The following is a 17,411-nucleotide window of genomic DNA, read 5'->3' as shown; positions in this document are numbered from 1 at the left end:
TCAACTGACTGATCAGTTGGAAACCGATCAGTTGATATATTCAGCCGTATGCTAAGCACCCTTCAACTGAACATGTCTCGAGAAAGAACATTCAATCGTCAAGAGACATAGAAGATTGCAACGCCGCACTTCAATCAATACAGCTTAGAAAAATGCATTTCGACGAAAGCAATTAAGACGCCGCATCACAATAAATGAAGCAAACAATGTCCAAGGAATAATCAAGTAGAAATCAACGGATACAAAGATTCAAATTCATCTCAAGTTACCGTTGAAGAAAAGAAGCTTATAAATATGACAGAAGAACAGCTGAAGAAAAGCGGAGTTGATTCTATTAAAAGCTTGCTGTCACTCTGTCAAAATCTCAGCTCACTCTTACTTGATATATTCGTAGCAGTTAAGGCTACAATTTGAGCTCACTAGCAAGTTGTAATAATCGTTGAAATTCGATAGTGCTAAGATCAGTTACGCACTGAGAACATTCTGTTAAACTAAGAGTTTCAGTTTTTGGCAGTGTTAAGTCCAAACTGAAGTGGGTCAGTACAATTCTTGTATTTGATCAAAGTCTTTTAGTGGATATCCTATCCTTGAGATAGAAGGGGTGACGTAGGAGTAATTAAATTCTCCGAACATCCAGAAACAACCCTTGCCTACTTTATTTCAGTTTCGTATTCTATCTTTCAGTCAGTTATTTTCCGCAACTACTTTAGTTTAACGGATTGTCATTGACCAACAAGATTCCGAGAATCAGTTTGTCACCAAACTGGACTCAAAATTAGAAAAGACCAGTTTTAACTGTGAGTGTTTATTCAACCCCCCTTCTAAATACTCTTGATACGTTAATCGATCCTATCAAAGTGGGCATTGGAATGTCACCATTTGAAGCACTATTTGGTATGAAGTGTCGATCTCCTCTGTATTGGGACAATTTATCTGAAGCACCAATTGTAGGACCTGATATGATAAGAGATATGACAGAGAAGGTGAAATTGATTCAGAGTCGTATGCGAGCTACTCAGGATAGGCAGGCTAAGTATGCGAACATGAGGAGACGACCATTGATGTTTGATAAAGGTGATAGAGTTTTCCTGAAAATATCTCCTTTCCGTGGTACAGTTAGATTTGGAAAGAAGGGTAAATTATCACCGAGATTCATAGGTCCGTATTAGATTTTGGAACGTGTTGGTGATTTGGCTTATAGATTAGCTCTTCCGCCCTGCATTATCAGGTGTTCATAATGTTTTTCATGTGTCTATGTTGAGGAAATATAATCCAGATCCTTCTCATGTACTTTCACCCGATGAGGTTGAGTTAGATCAGAATTTGAGCTACATTGAGAGACCGATTCAAATTCTAGACAGAAAAGATAAGCAACTCAGAAATAAATTGATACCGTTGATTAAAGTACAGTGGAATAGACATGGTGTCGAGGAGGCAACTTGGGAATTAGAAGATAAAATGAGACATAAATATCCAGAGTTATTCAAATGAAGTACGCTTCTATTCTCGGTTTTATTTTCAGTATTGATCATTACATGATAGACTTGAAATTGATGATTGATTTCGAGGACGAAATCTATTTTTAGAGGGGAGGAATTGTAATGTCCGAATTTTAAAAAAATAAAAAATAAAAAAATGTGGCAGTAGTTGTGATGATTTATGCCTTTACATTATGGTATGAATGGTAATGAATGTTATAGAATAGAATAGATAATGGATGGGTAGAATCAAAGGTTGAATTTGAGCTAAATAGGTAATGGAAGTGCAGAAACGATATGAAAAATATAGCAGTAGTTGTAGTTTTTAGCATAATGTTTTGTATATTGATCCAAATGATGTGAGGATATTTTCATTAGAAAGATAAGACATAAGGCTATAACTTTCATGTTTTAAGTTTTGGTCAAATCATTAGGGAAGACGAGACAAAAGTGGCCCAAAGTGTGTCTTGTGTATCGTCGTTCCTGCACTGACACATGTTGGGAGATTGAGCATAACTCTTTACACAGACCTCCAAATGACATGAGACCAATTGGAGATGGAAGCCAAGACATAGGGCTACAACTTTCATGTTGATCACTTTTTCAAATTCGGACGTTAAAAATGCGTTTTTGGCAGAATTCCGCGTGCCATCGAGCAGGATCCGGCGCCCTAGCGCGCCGGTTGCTGAAATTTTTGGTGTTTGTGCTGCAAGGGGCGCGCGGCTGCGCCAAAACACGTGCCATGGCGCCCAGAACATGTACAAAAAACGTGTTTTGAGGTTTGAATGGTATATATTAGATTGGGGAATGATTTTTGTATCATTTCTTCTCATCCTCATTTCTCTCCATCGGTTTAGAGCTAGGGTTCCTCATTTCTCCTTCAATCCAATTTCTTCCAAGAAATTAATCTTTGATTGAAGCCTTAATCTTTGCTTGAAGATTAGAAGTTCTTCTCCTCAAGAGTTTAGAAGCAAGGTAAGAAAGCTTATTTCCTTGGGTTAGTGATTGAAGGGAAAACAATAGGTTGCTTGGTTTGAGTGTTGTGGTAAAGTTGTTAATATAATGTGATGGTATTATTATTGTTATTGTGTTGTAGGATTATTGTCAAGGTGTTAAGATTATCAAATCTTCAAGTGGTTGTAAGTAGATTCTTCCTTTGAATGCATCTCATGAGCTATGTATATGATAAATGAAGATTCAATTGATTTTAGCTCCTTTAAATCATTGATTATGTATATTGTATGTATTGATATTTTGATAAGAAATGAAATTGAAGCCAATGGCAAAGTAAAGGAGCTAACTCTTTAGCACGCACGGCACGTGTTTGACAAAATGATTCAATGAATGTTTTTATGGAATATTACGTTTAAGAAATGATACGGATTGATTCTTTACACAATTGTTGGGATTTGAGTTTTCTTGAATATCTAATTTGCGGAACTTGATTTGAAGTAGTATTGAATTAATTATAAATTTTGAACAGAAACTACTCTGTTTTGATAGATGATCAAAGTTCTTAAGTTATAGTAGAATTCAGAGGTTCAAGACTTCTCAACCATATATTTTGATCTCTTGTTGATAAGATTCGAAAGGTATGTTACGGTCGGTAACATACGAGGTAAAAATATCATTTTTATTTTAAATTGAAAATTCGATGGCTTGATGAATTACTTGTGATTTGTTGATGATTGATCTTTTGAGATGAGCTTATTATGATATTGGCTTGATGAGATTGAAATGCATCATTACATTGCATATTGAGCCACTTATCGATTTAGATTTAATATGGCGGAGGTCGCCTTGATTTATTGATTTGTTGGACGTATGGGGCTATAGTTGAGTTGGCATAGTGTATGCGGAGGTCGCTGCTATGGCCTGAATACTCTCTATAGGCGCACCATAGTCCTGGGAATTGTAGAACATAGCACCCCACCCCGAGCGGATGAGTCGATGGATGTTGCTGGGGGATTCTCTTTCCTTGGGTACCCTATGACCAGATGATTCACTTGATCTTGAGATTTATTGACAGCCCACAGCTTCTGATCATACATTGCATTATATTGCATCTTTATGAGTTTATATGAACTTTGTGAAATTAAATTTTCATATGTTATTGATTGTATCATACTGGGTTTATACTCACCGGCACGTCGGCTACCTCTTGTTTTCATGTGCTTGATGGTAGGTGAGGCGAGGCTTGGGATGCCAGAGTCCAGCTCCAGGCGAGAAGATACGAGTTAGAGTGAGATTCTTGAGTCTTAGGAGCTATTTGATGATATTTGGATTAATTTGGCCACTAGTTTATTTTGGCATGTTGAAACTTATATTCAAAAAAAAAAAATTTGAGACCTTTAAATTATTTTGAAGATGTTTATGTCAGTTTGTGAACAACAAATTATGTATTTTACTCAATCATTTGATATGTTACAATTTTAATTATTAGTATTAGATGTGGGACCCGGGGCCCCACATGAAGTGTCTGTCTCTATTGATAATGTGCATCAGCCCAAAGATGTTAATGTCATGACACAAGACTTAGGCTCACAATCTCGCTACGTCAAGGGTTTAGGTCCATTACCTAGACTATCTATAGTGGGTGGTCCTAGGGCCACAAACATCAGCTCAAAGTATAATGATGATGGTGAAAAAGTTATAGTTCTACAACAAATGATAGATGAGCAAAACAGACTATAGGTTATCAACAGCAACAGACTATACGTGAGCAACAACAAAAATTTGATGCATTATTACAACACTTGCAACAAGCCATTCCTGGTTTCTCTTTCCAGCCTCCACCGACATGCTCTTCGACTTGATCTCCTCCATCACTTTCCTCACCACCAGCAACGACTATGTAGTTTTTTTTTTTATTTTGCAACATTATCTAATTAGTTTTTGAGTAATTTTGTTTTTGGACATTATTTGATTAGTTTGTTTATTTTTAAAAAAAATATTTGATTGTTGAATAGTAAATTGCACATCTATTAAATTTTGTTACTTATAATTATTTGATTTGTTATTCATATTTAATATACAAAAATAATATTAATGACACATTTTGGCGATGCTTTTATAGGATGAATAAAAAATAGAAAACTTGGTAAAGCTAATACTACAAGAAAAATACAAATCAACAACACTCATACGACAACAGTTTTTATTAAAACCGTTGTCTTTTTTCTTTTAACAACGGTTTTAATAAAAATCATTGTCGTAGCCTAAAAAAACCCGCTTATAAAAAATCGTTGTCTTTGATGTGTCTACGACAACGGGTTTTAAAAACCGTTGTCCATGAGCGTTTTTTTTTTTGGGCTACAACAACGATTTTTAAAAACTGTTGTCTAAGAGCTTTTTTTTTGGGCTACAACAACGGTTTTTTTAAAAAATTCGGTTAATATATAGCGACGGATTTTCTTAAACCGTCGCTAATTATTACGACGGTTTTATAAACTCGTCGTTAATTTAAAATTAGCGACGGTTTAAATAAAAATCGTTGCTAAATTTGGCGATGGTTTTTGTCAAACCGTCGCCAATTTAAATTAGCGACGGTGCAAAAAACTGTCGCATTGTTAAATTCGTGACGTTTTAAATTAGCGACGAACCAACCGTCGCTAATTAGCGATGGAAAAAACCCGTCGCTAATTAGCGAAGGAATAAACTCGTCGCTAATTAGAGACGGAATTCATATGACAACCGTCGCTAATAGCGACGGTTTTTTTTTGAAACCGTCGCAAATTTAGTTTTACAACGATTTTTCAATGCTACGACAACGGTTTTTCACCGTTGTCTTTGAGCGCATCCTTTAACCACAGGGCTTTTAACAACGGTTTTACAAGACCTACGACAACGGTTTTTCATCGTCGTCTTTGACGTCTACGACAATAGTTTTTCACCGTTGTCTTTGAGCGCACCTTTTAACCACAGGAGTTTTAACAACGGTTTTATTTGACCTACGACAACGGTTTTTCACCGTTGTCTTTTGCCATTTTTTTGTAGTGTAAGGGCGTCGCCAAATAATTAAAATAATATAGGAAAATCAGATCAAAAAATACATTTCACGATGCAAGGAAGGTGTCGCCACATGATAATATTGATCAATTTTGAAGCTAGAATTTGAACAATTCAATTTGGGGATTTTCAAATTTTGGCCATATTTTTCAGATTTTGATTTCCCCACAAAAATTGATTTAAATTATTAATGAAAATAATAAATCAGTTTTTCAGATCTCGAATAATTCAAATTTCCACGATCAATTAACAGAAAAATTCTCATAATTTAATTTGAACGTGGCTCTGATACCACTTGTTGGAGATTTAATAAAATTAAATCTATAAATCATGTTATTAAATCCATATATCACAACATGCTAGGAATTCGTGTCGAATTATCAGAAAATATAAATAACAATAAACACTTACCAGAATCCATTGATTGATCTAGCGTTGAAGTTATAGATCTTCCAAGGTAGCAGAGAATCGACCACCTTATTATTGTCTTATATGAGAGAAGGAGATATGTCTAGAATATTTGTGTCGTATATATTCTATGTTATTTTCTGTGTCTCAGGATCATAACCTTATATAACCATAACACTCTTCAACCCATCATTGAAAAAATAATTGAGCTGGGTTTCTACACAGTGGACCATACCAATTTATTTAATACTTTGGAAACTCATAATTAATTAGATCACCTTATTTTGTCATTTATTACATGTACAATTAATTAAATTATGTAAACCCACAAAATAATTCCAACATTTATGTGTTGCACCCAAGTTCATTGAAACTTTTATTCCATGTACTAATCATATGGCAGAAACATTCCTGTTGCTTCTGTCGTGTACGACGAAGATTATTATATCCAAGATTCTTTAGTTTTAAATCAAACAGTGATGTGCTCATTTGTGTTCTTGAGTCTTGTAACACGGTATTACCAGAAGTTCATAGCACCACGTAAGCGTAGGTGTCACAGAGCAGATATTTCATACAATGTGGCAGAAAGAAGAATATGTACTCAAGTAAACCACTTGCATAAGATTATTGAAGTTAGTGATGTGCAATGTGTTATGAGCTTAAGGATGGGTCGAAACGCATTTGGAAACTTGTAGTTTACAATGATGACATCTTGCTACTATCTATGTGACAATGAGTACGAAAACATGGAAGGATTTTTAACCTCATAAAGAATAACTCATCATTAGGGGTGGGCATAGTTTGGTTAAAACCGAAATAACCGACCGAACCGAAAAATTCGATTTAAATAGTTCAGTTTTATCGGTTTTTCGGTCGGTTACGGTTTCAAAATTAAAGAAATTTGGTTTTTCGGTTCGGTTTATGGTTTTGATCCTCAGAAAACCGAAATAACCGAACCGACCATATAATATTTAACCATAGAGCTTTTTGTATAATGGACTAATAAATGGGCCTTAGTCATGTGACAAGTTCAATATTGACAATTGAAATTTCAAATTTTTATTGAAGCTCATATTGTTAAATGTATTGAGATTTGAGATGCAAAATCTATGTGCATTTTGGAGTTGAAAATTGGAATTTAATGACTGTGTATCCTTTTATTGAAGAGCTACAGTTTGAAATTGTATTTCAAATTGTTATCGAAGCTTAGATTGTTAAATCATAAGTGTATTGTAATCGTATATGTTCTACTCATCTACTATCATTTTTTCTTTTATATGTGTTGCATCCGTCAAGCATCAAGTGATGTATAATTTTATTTCTTAACAAAATATTATAAAACCGTATATAACCGACCATATAACCGAACCGTATTACAAAAAAATCGGACCGAAACCGTAATAAAATGGTTTGGTTTTGGACCAGATATATTCAAAACCAAAAACCGAAAAACCGAACCATTATAGAGAAAAACCGGACCGAACCGACCGACGCCCACCCCTACTCATCATATTAATGATTAAATAATTTCTAATAGTGGACCACAAAATTACAAGGAATATTTGAACTCCAGGCATTGTCGTGCATATAATGTTATTGAGAGGGTATTTGATTAAATGAAAAAACGATGGGTTGTTCTTCAAAGTCCCACATTTCACCTTCTTCATGTTCAAAACCAGAATGATCTTGGCTTGCATGCTCTTCCATAACTTTGTCTGATCTGAAATGCCCGATGATTCACTTGAAGAATTTGAAGATGCATCGGGTGCTTCTAATGAAGAAATAGAAGATGAGTTTATCGAAAACATGGAGTCTTCAGTAGTTTGGGACATGTGAAAAGATAACTTGGCCATGTCGATGTATCACAATTATAATTATGAAAATGTTGTTTGTTTTCTCCGAGAATTTTCAATCAAAGCACCAAGCTAACTATTGAAAAGCTTGATATTGAATTAGGGAATTGGACAAAAATCATAACCAAATGAGTTTGATTATATTTGTGAAATCACAAGAATATAATTTCATTGAAAAATAAATGAAAAATAAAAATGGGTCCGGTGGTCCAGTGCATAATAATCAACCACACCCATTATTAGGAAGGCAGCGCTAGCGTGCAAATTGTACTTGATTGTCACACTCCAACCTGTGATTGCCTCTCCAACATGCATGCATCCATGCCCACCTACTTGCTCCATTCCATTTACTAGGCTTCTACATCTCACATTACATGGAGGCATTTTTTTAAATAACTTTGTTTGTACACTCGTTATATTTTAGTGACACCCTCCATCTATTTAAAAAAAAAAACGAGATTAACCCTCACATAACTTGCTAGTGAGATTAGTGTATTAGTCCGAAGCAATGACAGAGCCAGGGGCAAGCAGGTGCGACCGTCCCCTAAATCTCTTTGCTATCGACCATCGTCATATCATATAACATGAAATTATAATGGAGCTTTGAGGTGTTTTCCATATGTATGTATATAATATAAATTATTACAATCTTGCGTCAAACCATGTTCTCTGGGCTGCAGCTTCTTCTTTTTTAATCTTAGTACCATATAATCGTACCATCGGTAGGGAATAATGAATGATACACAAGAAAATATAGAAAACGGGACCCCAACTTTCTGTGTGGGGATCTGTGCCCGTCTCACATATTTACCCGATATGTTTACGGGATTTGGCGTTACATCCCGTGGTCCTCGTATAGAAATTAACTTCTAATAAAATTATTATTCTATCATTTTGTGTTTGATCGATAGATTTGAAATGTTTTAGTATAGATTTGAAATGTATTAGAAAGGAACATTGACATGGAGGCGTATAGACAACAAAATTTGACGGCATTATTCAAAAATCAAGAACTGCTTGCTATGGGGTTTCTCAAAGAAGATGATGAGACTCTTTTTGATGTGAGCGAAACCCTCAAGATCGCTTCGTCTTATTTCAAGGGTAACAGGAAACTGGACCTACCTTGGTCAGCTACTGGTGTTGGCAACACGGTGTCCTTGTCCACTTCCACTCCCGATGGATTTGTCATGCTCTATGCTTCTCACTTACAGGCCCAAATTGACTTTTATCTACAGCAGATTCAAAAGGCCAAAGAACTCATTGCTTACTATGTGACTGAGTTTAGTCTGCTTTTAGAAATTGGCTTACATTCTAGATTATAAAATCTTGCTTGATTTATTTCTATATGATAAGATCTTGCTTGATTTATATCTAGATATTATAGGATTTGTTTTTAATATGATTTTTATCTTCAAGATATTTTATCCTTGTTAAAAAGAGTTTTATATCTAATGAAAATTTTGTTTCCATATTTTGTAGGACTCTTTTATGGAATAACTTTTAGGTCAAGTCATGGATATAAATATGTATAGCCTTATAGCCGTACAGGGGGTTTTTTGAGGAAGGAGAGAGTTGTAGAGAGAGAAGAGGCTTTGGAGAGAGAAAAGGCGTGGTAGAGAGAGAAATGAACTGAGAGCTTTTTATTGAGAAGAAAATGACAAGAAGTCCAACATATATTTGCTCTGTAGTTTTTCTGTGATCGGTGATCACTTTTGCAGGAGCTTTTCGTGTGAGCACTTTAGAGGATCGGTTGAGGAGTTCTTGCATAGAAGAAAAAAATACAAGAGCCGAGCCTATTTTGATGAGACGTTTTTGTGTGATCGGGTGATCACTTTGCAGCGCAGGAGAGCTGCTGGAGTTTTGCTGAACATACACAAGTTCAGTATTGAAGATTTTGTGTGAAGACTTTGTGTGATTGATTCACAGACTTACCGTGTTGCTGATTGGTGTTGGCAACACTCAAGAACAACACCGACGCAGAGTGTTGATCGAAGAGTGTTCTTTTGTTTGGTTTTAAGCAACATGTTTTTTGTTTCATGCATCTAGTATTTACTTTGAGCGTTTGATGCATGTTAATTCCTTGGAGTGTCAAGGAATTTAGTTTTGTTAATCTCACTAGTATTGTTTTGGTGTAAACGATTTACATATTTTTCTAGTGAAATTTTTGCCATTAGGCATCGCACAAGTATTCGTACTTGTGCATAATTTAAAACTGGTGTTTATTCATTAAAGTTTGCATGCGTGTTAAAAATAAATTTCCGCTGCATGTTGTGCCCTCGTGTTGACAACATCATATCACAACACTAACTTCTGATACACACATTATAATATTTTAATTTCATGTATGTTTATGAACAACAGCCCTTTCAATATTGATTTTTCTTACTTGTGCATATGAAAAAGAATTCAAATGAATTCTAAATCTACTCAATATTAAATTACATAATTGTGATGAATTTCAAATATCTTCCACACGAATGTCATTCCAAATGGATTATATGTCATCAGATCAAATCAAATATCTACGTCTAAATCAAATTTATCCCATAGCATATCGATTTATTTATGCATAGTAATTTATATTTAGCATGCCATTAAATTTACGTAATTTTGTTAATTAGATACATTTGGCATGAAAATTTGAAGTGGTTGCATTGAAAATTCCTTGAAAATAGGATAGTGTGTGCCGCAGCAGTATATATGATTGATTGTTGTAGTAATTTCAAAGGCCAAATCTTTTTCAAAATAGTTCCTATCTGTAATTTCTGCCAATTTCCTTAATCGGCATAATTTTTTTTGCTGAACTTGTTTGGTTCTACAAGAATTAATTGTTTTTGATTGAGAGTGCTCGGAACTCTTTGAATATTTCGATAAGTGATATTTGATGTATTATACGTGGGTCGGAAAATTATCAATTCAAACCAAATACATCTGTTTTAGGTGACAAAATCTAAATCATCTTGACAACTCTATCATTTGACACGGATAAAATGTTTTATGGTATTTTTTTCTTTGTAACTTAAAATTTTTCTATTTAGTAAATATATAAAATGTTTTGTTTCAATATTTCTTTATCTATTCTATTTTATTAAGGCTGGGGCATGATAATAACAACCTAGGAAGAATACAAACTTTTTTTTCCCAACTTTATCCTTACATGATATTAATATTACATTTTTGTTTTGTTTTTGTTTTTTAAATTTCAATTTACACTTTTTTTTATTTTTTTATCTAAAAAATTCAAATATCATTTTAGTCTTTCTATAATTTGTTAAATTTGACTTTAGTCAATCGATAAGGATAAAAAATACTATATACACACGTCGTATGTACAGAATATCTAGTAATAACAATGTTTGTGCGGCAATGAGAAGGCCCATTTTCTTGACCCATCCGACTGTTATCGTCGTAACTGTAAATCTTGGTTGCCCTCTTCCTCCTCTCCCTCTCATCTCTCTCACTTGCGTCAAATCTCCGAACTTAACCTACTTGAGATTCATTTGCTCCTGAGCTGTTATTGAATATATTTTCAACATTTTTTTGCCCATTTCGTAGAATATCGAGGGGCAAAAGCTAAGGGGAAGAGTTGCTTGCATTCATTGTTTCGAGAAGTGGGTCGGTATGTTTCCTTCTTTTCGTGTCATTTTAATCTCTTCTCGTTGAATTTGTGATATGAATGTAAGTATCCTTCCTGTTGGATGCCGTTTTCGTGTCGCTGACTTTGGTTATCTTTTCTTCTATGTAAAAGTTCAAGATGGCTGCTTTTCTTTTGTTTTATTTTCCTTTTTCCCGGGAAATGAGAAAATCAGCACTTAATTGGAGATTATTCTGAAAACGATAGGATTTTATCGGATTCAGAATATATCTACATATGTATTTGTTCTGGTTGATGGGTACATGTTATAATTTGTTGCGTAGGTTATAATTGATTTGACGTTTAGATGTTTTCTTTATTACAAAGAGGACTCAACCTAGACTTAGGGAGGGGAAGGGTGAGTCCAACCAAAGAACTGTTTGAGATGTACTAGAAAAAATTTAAACCACTCCCAATTTATGTTGTCCAAATATGTCCAATTACTCGGTGATCACTGTACAATTTTACGCGGTGAAATAATGTGGAAGAGATGTCAAGATCTTTGTGGTAAGTTCTGTTCGTGCCAAGGGTTCTAACTCTTCAGATATTAAATTCTCTGTAATAATTTTCTGAAAAGATCTTCTCGCTGATGGTATGCACATGATGACCGTGCTTTTAACTTATGAAAGATAGGCTTGTTGGATTGGAAATGACAAATTCTTTGAACGAAATATTTCTAACCCAATTCTAAAGCTTCGGTTTCTTGATCTCAAACATATAAACGCGTGCTTTGTGGGTCCATGATATTATGCAAAGGGTGTCTTTTAGGGAAACATCATCCTGCATTTCGATTGACTTTTCTTGGAGTTTTCTTTTAAACTCATGTTGAACTTCTGGAGATTCAGCACTTCTTTGAAATTGGAGACAGATTCCAAAATTTATTTTTTCTCTGTCCTTTTCTTTTTTCTTTTGCAACTGTTATTTATTACCTTGCTCATCAAAATTTATAGCAAAATCTTTCAGTTTATAAAAGATTATGCTAGCTGCAAAAACAGTCATTTTTTTGTTAGAGGTGGTTATCAGATTGTAAAGTTGACAGGTTCATCCGAGCGAAAGCATCTTTATTACCATAATAAGCACAAGGAGGCCATATCGTGGGAACTTTAAATGAGTTTTCACTGCAAAGATGTAACTTCAAAAGATAATGTGTGGAGATATTTGTATCCTTCAGTGCTTTTGAATTTGCTGACGCCATTTTTTTCTGTAATATCTATGGATAACATTTGATGCATCATGACGTTAAAAATTCATAACAATGTATGTGGTAATTATTTAATATTACACCATTCAGTTTGCATGCATATGAGGGACTAAAACACACGGGAATAATATTCTGCTTTCTGTAATATAGACTGTCAAATAAGAATTTGATCTTTTACACGGCTTGGTATTGCAGATTTTTTAGTTCCAATTGGGATCTGGAACACGATAGTGTACTTGAAGCTGTGGCTACCAGTAAAGCTGCTATTCTGGGGTGGAGTTCTGAGCAATTGACTCTTCGTGGTCTTATATACGGAACTATTTTGTTGTATTCGTTTCTTCTCGTTTGCACGTTAAGTGCTCGACTACTGCCTTTACATGTACTTTACCTCCTGATAAGCTTTATCTAATAGTCTATCGTCACACGTATTGTTCTCCAGCGGCATCCATCACCTGACTTCTTGAACTGTGTGCAGTTTGATATTGAACGTTGTTAAAATATCTACGAGAATCCTTCTCTTGTTACCAAAAATATCAATACATGGGTAGCTAAAAATTTTAAAGGGTGAAAAAGATGGCTTTTTATACTGAGGAAGAACGGACTGAGGATTACCTTTTCAAGATTGTTTTGATTGGTGATTCAGCTGTGGGTAAATCAAACTTGCTTGCAAGGTTTGCCAGAGACGAGTTTTATCCTAATTCGAAATCTACCATTGGAGTGGAATTTCAGACTCAGAAGATGGTAATCAATGGAAAGGAAGTTAAAGCACAGATTTGGGACACAGCTGGTCAGGAGCGGTTTAGGGCCGTTACATCTGCCTATTACAGAGGGGCAGTCGGAGCGCTTCTGGTCTACGACATTAGCAGACGCCAGACCTTCGAAAGCATTGGGAGATGGCTTGATGAACTTCATAGTAAGCAATGCGACCTTTAGGACTTCATTTTTGCATTTGTTATGCTTTATCATGGGTACTTTTATTGGAATTATATATCTTTCTTTAACAGCTTATTCGGATATGAACGTGGTGACGATATTAGTGGGCAATAAATCTGATCTTAAAGATGCCCGGGAGGTGAAAACTGCTGAAGGCAAGGCCTTGGCTGAGGCGCAGGGTCTGTTCTTCATAGAAACTTCAGCTCTAGACTCCTCCAATGTTGCTTCCGCTTTCCAGATGGTTGTAAAAGAGATCTACAACATTTTAAGTAGGAAAGTTATTCAATCTCAAGAACTCAAACATAAAGAAACTGCCCGGGTAGGAAATGGAAAAACAGTAGTTATACAGACCGGTGTGGATCAAGAAACAGATGAACAAAATAAGAAAGGTTGGTGTTGTTCATCATGATTCATTCTGCAAGGAACACGATCTATTTTCATCAGGAGTTAGCTGTGATTTTTCCGAAGCCTTTTCCTCGTGAATTTACGATGTAACTCTACTTATTTTTATTGTCGAAAAATGTCTCTCTGCTGCAGAGGATACCGATGTATCACTTGATATTCGTAGGACGTCACCCGAGTCTTTTTGTTACGTCAGTATCAGAGCCAGAAAAAGAAGTTAAAAAAACTTGTTTTACCCAATTGTAAATGACTTCAAATGGTTTAAATTTTCTTGGTAATGACGGTGGGGTTAACTTTGTATTATATTCTACACTTCCTTTTTGCGGTGTTAAATTATCGGCGTTGGGCTTTTTAGTTTCAGGCAAAAGCAAACTACCAATTTGACATCAATATCTTGCCAAATGAAATGTAATCACTGTTGACTCTGAAGTGTGAATATCCTACTCAACAATATTCGATGTAGAATTTTTTCCATGTGTTCAACTAGAATTTGTACAATCGATCATTTACGAGTCAAATGAACTCATATTTTCAGTTTGAAGTCATGTTCAAATTTATCATATACCCGTGCTTAAACCTGTTATTCATTGGATTAAATTTCCGAGCCGAAGTCATGTTGCCCTGCACTCCCAGTTTCCATTGATGAGATCTCATCGGTCCCTGATTTCCTCCGGTGGACTGACTTTACTAGATAGTCAGTAGTTGGCTGTGGGGAGTTTGAGGTCATGCCATAATATATGTTGTATCATTGATTCGTGTAAGACCAACTAATTATCATCAATACTTACCTTTTCAGCTAGTATATGGTAGGGAACCTGAAGTTTTCCACATTCGACTATTTGTGTGAGGTACAGGGCCGAAGAGGGTAAGGGATGATCGCCAGTGTCATGAGGCTGCACGGACAATGAGCGGCTCCTGGCAAGCTTCTAGCGAAGGGAACATGAATTAACCAATCTCACATCGGAGTGAGAGGGATTCCAAAAACTGTTCATATATGGGAATGTGCAGTTGAAAAGGGCTTAAAATATTTGATAGGTACTACTCATATCAAGAAGGTGCATGTTCTTTTCGGCGACGCATCACATAAGAACTCCAAAGTTAAGCGTGCTTGGCTTGAGGCAATTCTGGGATGAGTGAACCCCTGGGAAGTTTCCTAGGGTGCGTGTGAGTGAGGACATAAGCACGCTGAAAAAACTAATCTTGGTACAGTGATAACAATCGTCGAATTTGGGGCGTTACAGTTGGTATCAGAGCCGACCTCTCCTAATACGGTGTAGTTCGAGGACGTATCAAGCGGAAGCTAGTGGGCATGTGAGGCCCGAGGCAAAGAGGGTGGGCGGTGATCGTCGGTGCCATGAGATTGCACGGACAATGAGCGGCTCCTGGCAGGCTTCTAGGCGAAGGAAACATAAATGAACCGATCTCACACCGGAATGAGAGGGATTCCAAAAACTGTTCAGGTATGGGACTGTGCAGTTGATGAGGGTTTAAAAGATTTGATAGGTACTACTCATATAAAAAAAAAAGGTGTGTTTTTTTTCGGAAAATCATCACATAAGAACTCCAAAGTTAAGCATGTTTGACTTGGGGTAATTATGGGATGGATGACCCCCTCGGAAGTTTCACAGGGTGCGTGTAAGTGAAGACATAAGCACGCTGACAAGACTCGTCTTAGTACAGTGAGGATAGTCGTTGAATTTGGGACGTTACAATTTGGTTGTGCAGTACAAGTACCCATCTTAGCTACACAATGAACCAAAATGAGTCCACAATGTAGACTTGGAATTTAGTTGGATATGATTGACCATTATTATAAGATATTTGGACCTTTAACGAGTGACATTGCCACTGTGATGAAACACATTTTCCAGAACTAGGGGGAGAAAAGTTTTATCTTGAAGAACAACAAAAAATTTGTTGGGATGAGAAAATGATATCTCATCATGATCTCCAAAACAATCAATATGAGCAATAAGTTTAAATAATCATTCACTTGCAAAAAAATTGAAAATAATTGCCCGAAGCTTTTGTTAATACAAAAAAAATGTGACAAAATCACACATAAAAATATAAAATACTCCATTGAAAATTGATGTCCCTACAAGACCGCATACCATTCTACTTGCAAATGAATCTAATATACCTCAAAAACATGATCGACCAATTGGTTCAAAGTATACTGTACCTCGAATGGGAAATGGACAAGATCCAGAATAATTTAAATATCCAGAAAAAGTAATTTTATATGACATAATAAAACAAATAAATGAATCAGATGTGGATAATGTGGTTCTGAAGAATCACAATCACATGAAAATATCGAGATTTCAACAAATTATTAGATGTATCATAAAATATGGGATCATAGTAATACAACAATTGACGATGTTTCTCTTCCGCAATCTGTTAACGATTGTCAACGAAGGCATAATTGGCCAAAATGTAAGGAGGCTATAAAGACTGAATTAGATTCTCCAGAGAAACATAAAGTACTTGGCATGTAGTTCGAACACCTAAAACTGTTATCTCTATAGGATACAAATGGGTGTTCGAAAAAGAAATAAAACGGCAAAATTTTAAGATACAGATCCAGACTTGTAGGGGAGGTTTCTCTTAGAGACCTATAATCAACTAAGAAGAAACGTTTTCACATGTGATAGATGTGACTATTTTTCGATTCTTGGTTAGCTTAGTTCTATCCGAAAAATTAGACATGCGACTTATGGATGTGGTCAATGCATATTTATATGGTTTTAATTGATAGTGACATATACATGAAATCCCTAAAGGATTTAAACCCACCGAATCAAATGACGCATCCCCAAGGACCATCTTCACAGTAAAGTTGCCAAAGTTATTATATGGATTAAAATAATCCAGGCGCATGTGGTACAATCGCCTTAGTGAATATTTACTACTTGAAGGTTATATAAATGATGCTATTTGTCCATGCATTTTTACAAAAAGAACGGATGATGGTTTTGCAACTGTGGGAGTATATGTAGATGATATAAATCGTATAGGGACTCTAGAAGAGCTTACCAAAAATGCTAATTATTTAAAAGGTGAATTTGAGATGAAAGACTTGAGAAAGACAAAATTTTGTCTTGGATTGCAAATTGATCACTTACCAAAAGAATATTTGATCATCAATCCTCGTATATTGAAAAGATACCAAAACGATTTTACATGGATTATGCACACCCATTGGCATCACCAATGGTTGTTCGATGATTTGACACTAAGAAAGATCCTTTTTGTGCACTTGAAGATGGAGAAAAGATCATAGGCCTTGAATTATCATATCTTAGTGAAATTAGTGCATTATCATATCTCCCAAATTGCACTCGACCAGATATAGTATTTTTAGTTAACCTTCTAGCAAGATATAACTCTTATCCAATCCGAAAACACTGGAATGGTGTAAAACATATATTTAGATACCTTCGTGGTACAACAGACATATGATTATTTTATTCGTCAAAATCGAATTC

The 17,411-nt window shown here is 35.4% G+C and overlaps 1 protein-coding gene across 5 annotated transcripts; it reads left to right on the top strand.

Annotated features, from left to right (window-relative positions):
- The first annotated feature begins 11,117 nt into the window (after positions 1–11,117).
- Positions 11,118–14,038, top strand: LOC142532667 (ras-related protein RABA5a-like). Of its 5 annotated transcripts, none has more exons than XM_075639049.1 (4): positions 11,118–11,366; positions 12,778–12,933; positions 13,058–13,495; positions 13,587–14,038. In XM_075639049.1, the coding sequence occupies exons 3-4, from the start codon at positions 13,156–13,158 to the stop codon at positions 13,922–13,924; spliced, it is 678 nt and encodes a 225-aa protein (XP_075495164.1). In that variant the 5' UTR covers positions 11,118–11,366; positions 12,778–12,933; positions 13,058–13,155; the 3' UTR covers positions 13,925–14,038. The 5 variants fall into 5 exon arrangements, with proteins under 5 accessions (XP_075495164.1, XP_075495157.1, XP_075495148.1 ...); XM_075639042.1 differs by having other exon boundaries at positions 12,778–12,961; XM_075639033.1 differs by having other exon boundaries at positions 11,118–11,362; positions 12,778–13,495.
- The last annotated feature ends 3,373 nt before the right edge of the window (positions 14,039–17,411 follow it).

This window comes from Primulina tabacum, chromosome 2 (genome assembly GCF_025594145.1).
Source record: "Primulina tabacum isolate GXHZ01 chromosome 2, ASM2559414v2, whole genome shotgun sequence".
Lineage (NCBI taxonomy): Eukaryota > Viridiplantae > Streptophyta > Magnoliopsida > Lamiales > Gesneriaceae > Primulina > Primulina tabacum.
The sequence above is the reverse complement of the archived record's forward strand: the minus strand, read 5'-3'. Positions and strand labels throughout refer to the sequence as shown.

Bases quoted from the DNA above. Each gene is read 5' to 3' on its own strand.
- LOC142532667 (XM_075639033.1), top strand. From the start codon at position 13,156: ATGGCTTTTTATACTGAGGAAGAACGGACTGAGGATTACCTTTTCAAG. The intron at 13,496-13,586 runs GTAAGCAATGCG...TTTCTTTAACAG, and splicing joins ATGGCTTGATGAACTTCATA to CTTATTCGGATATGAACGTG.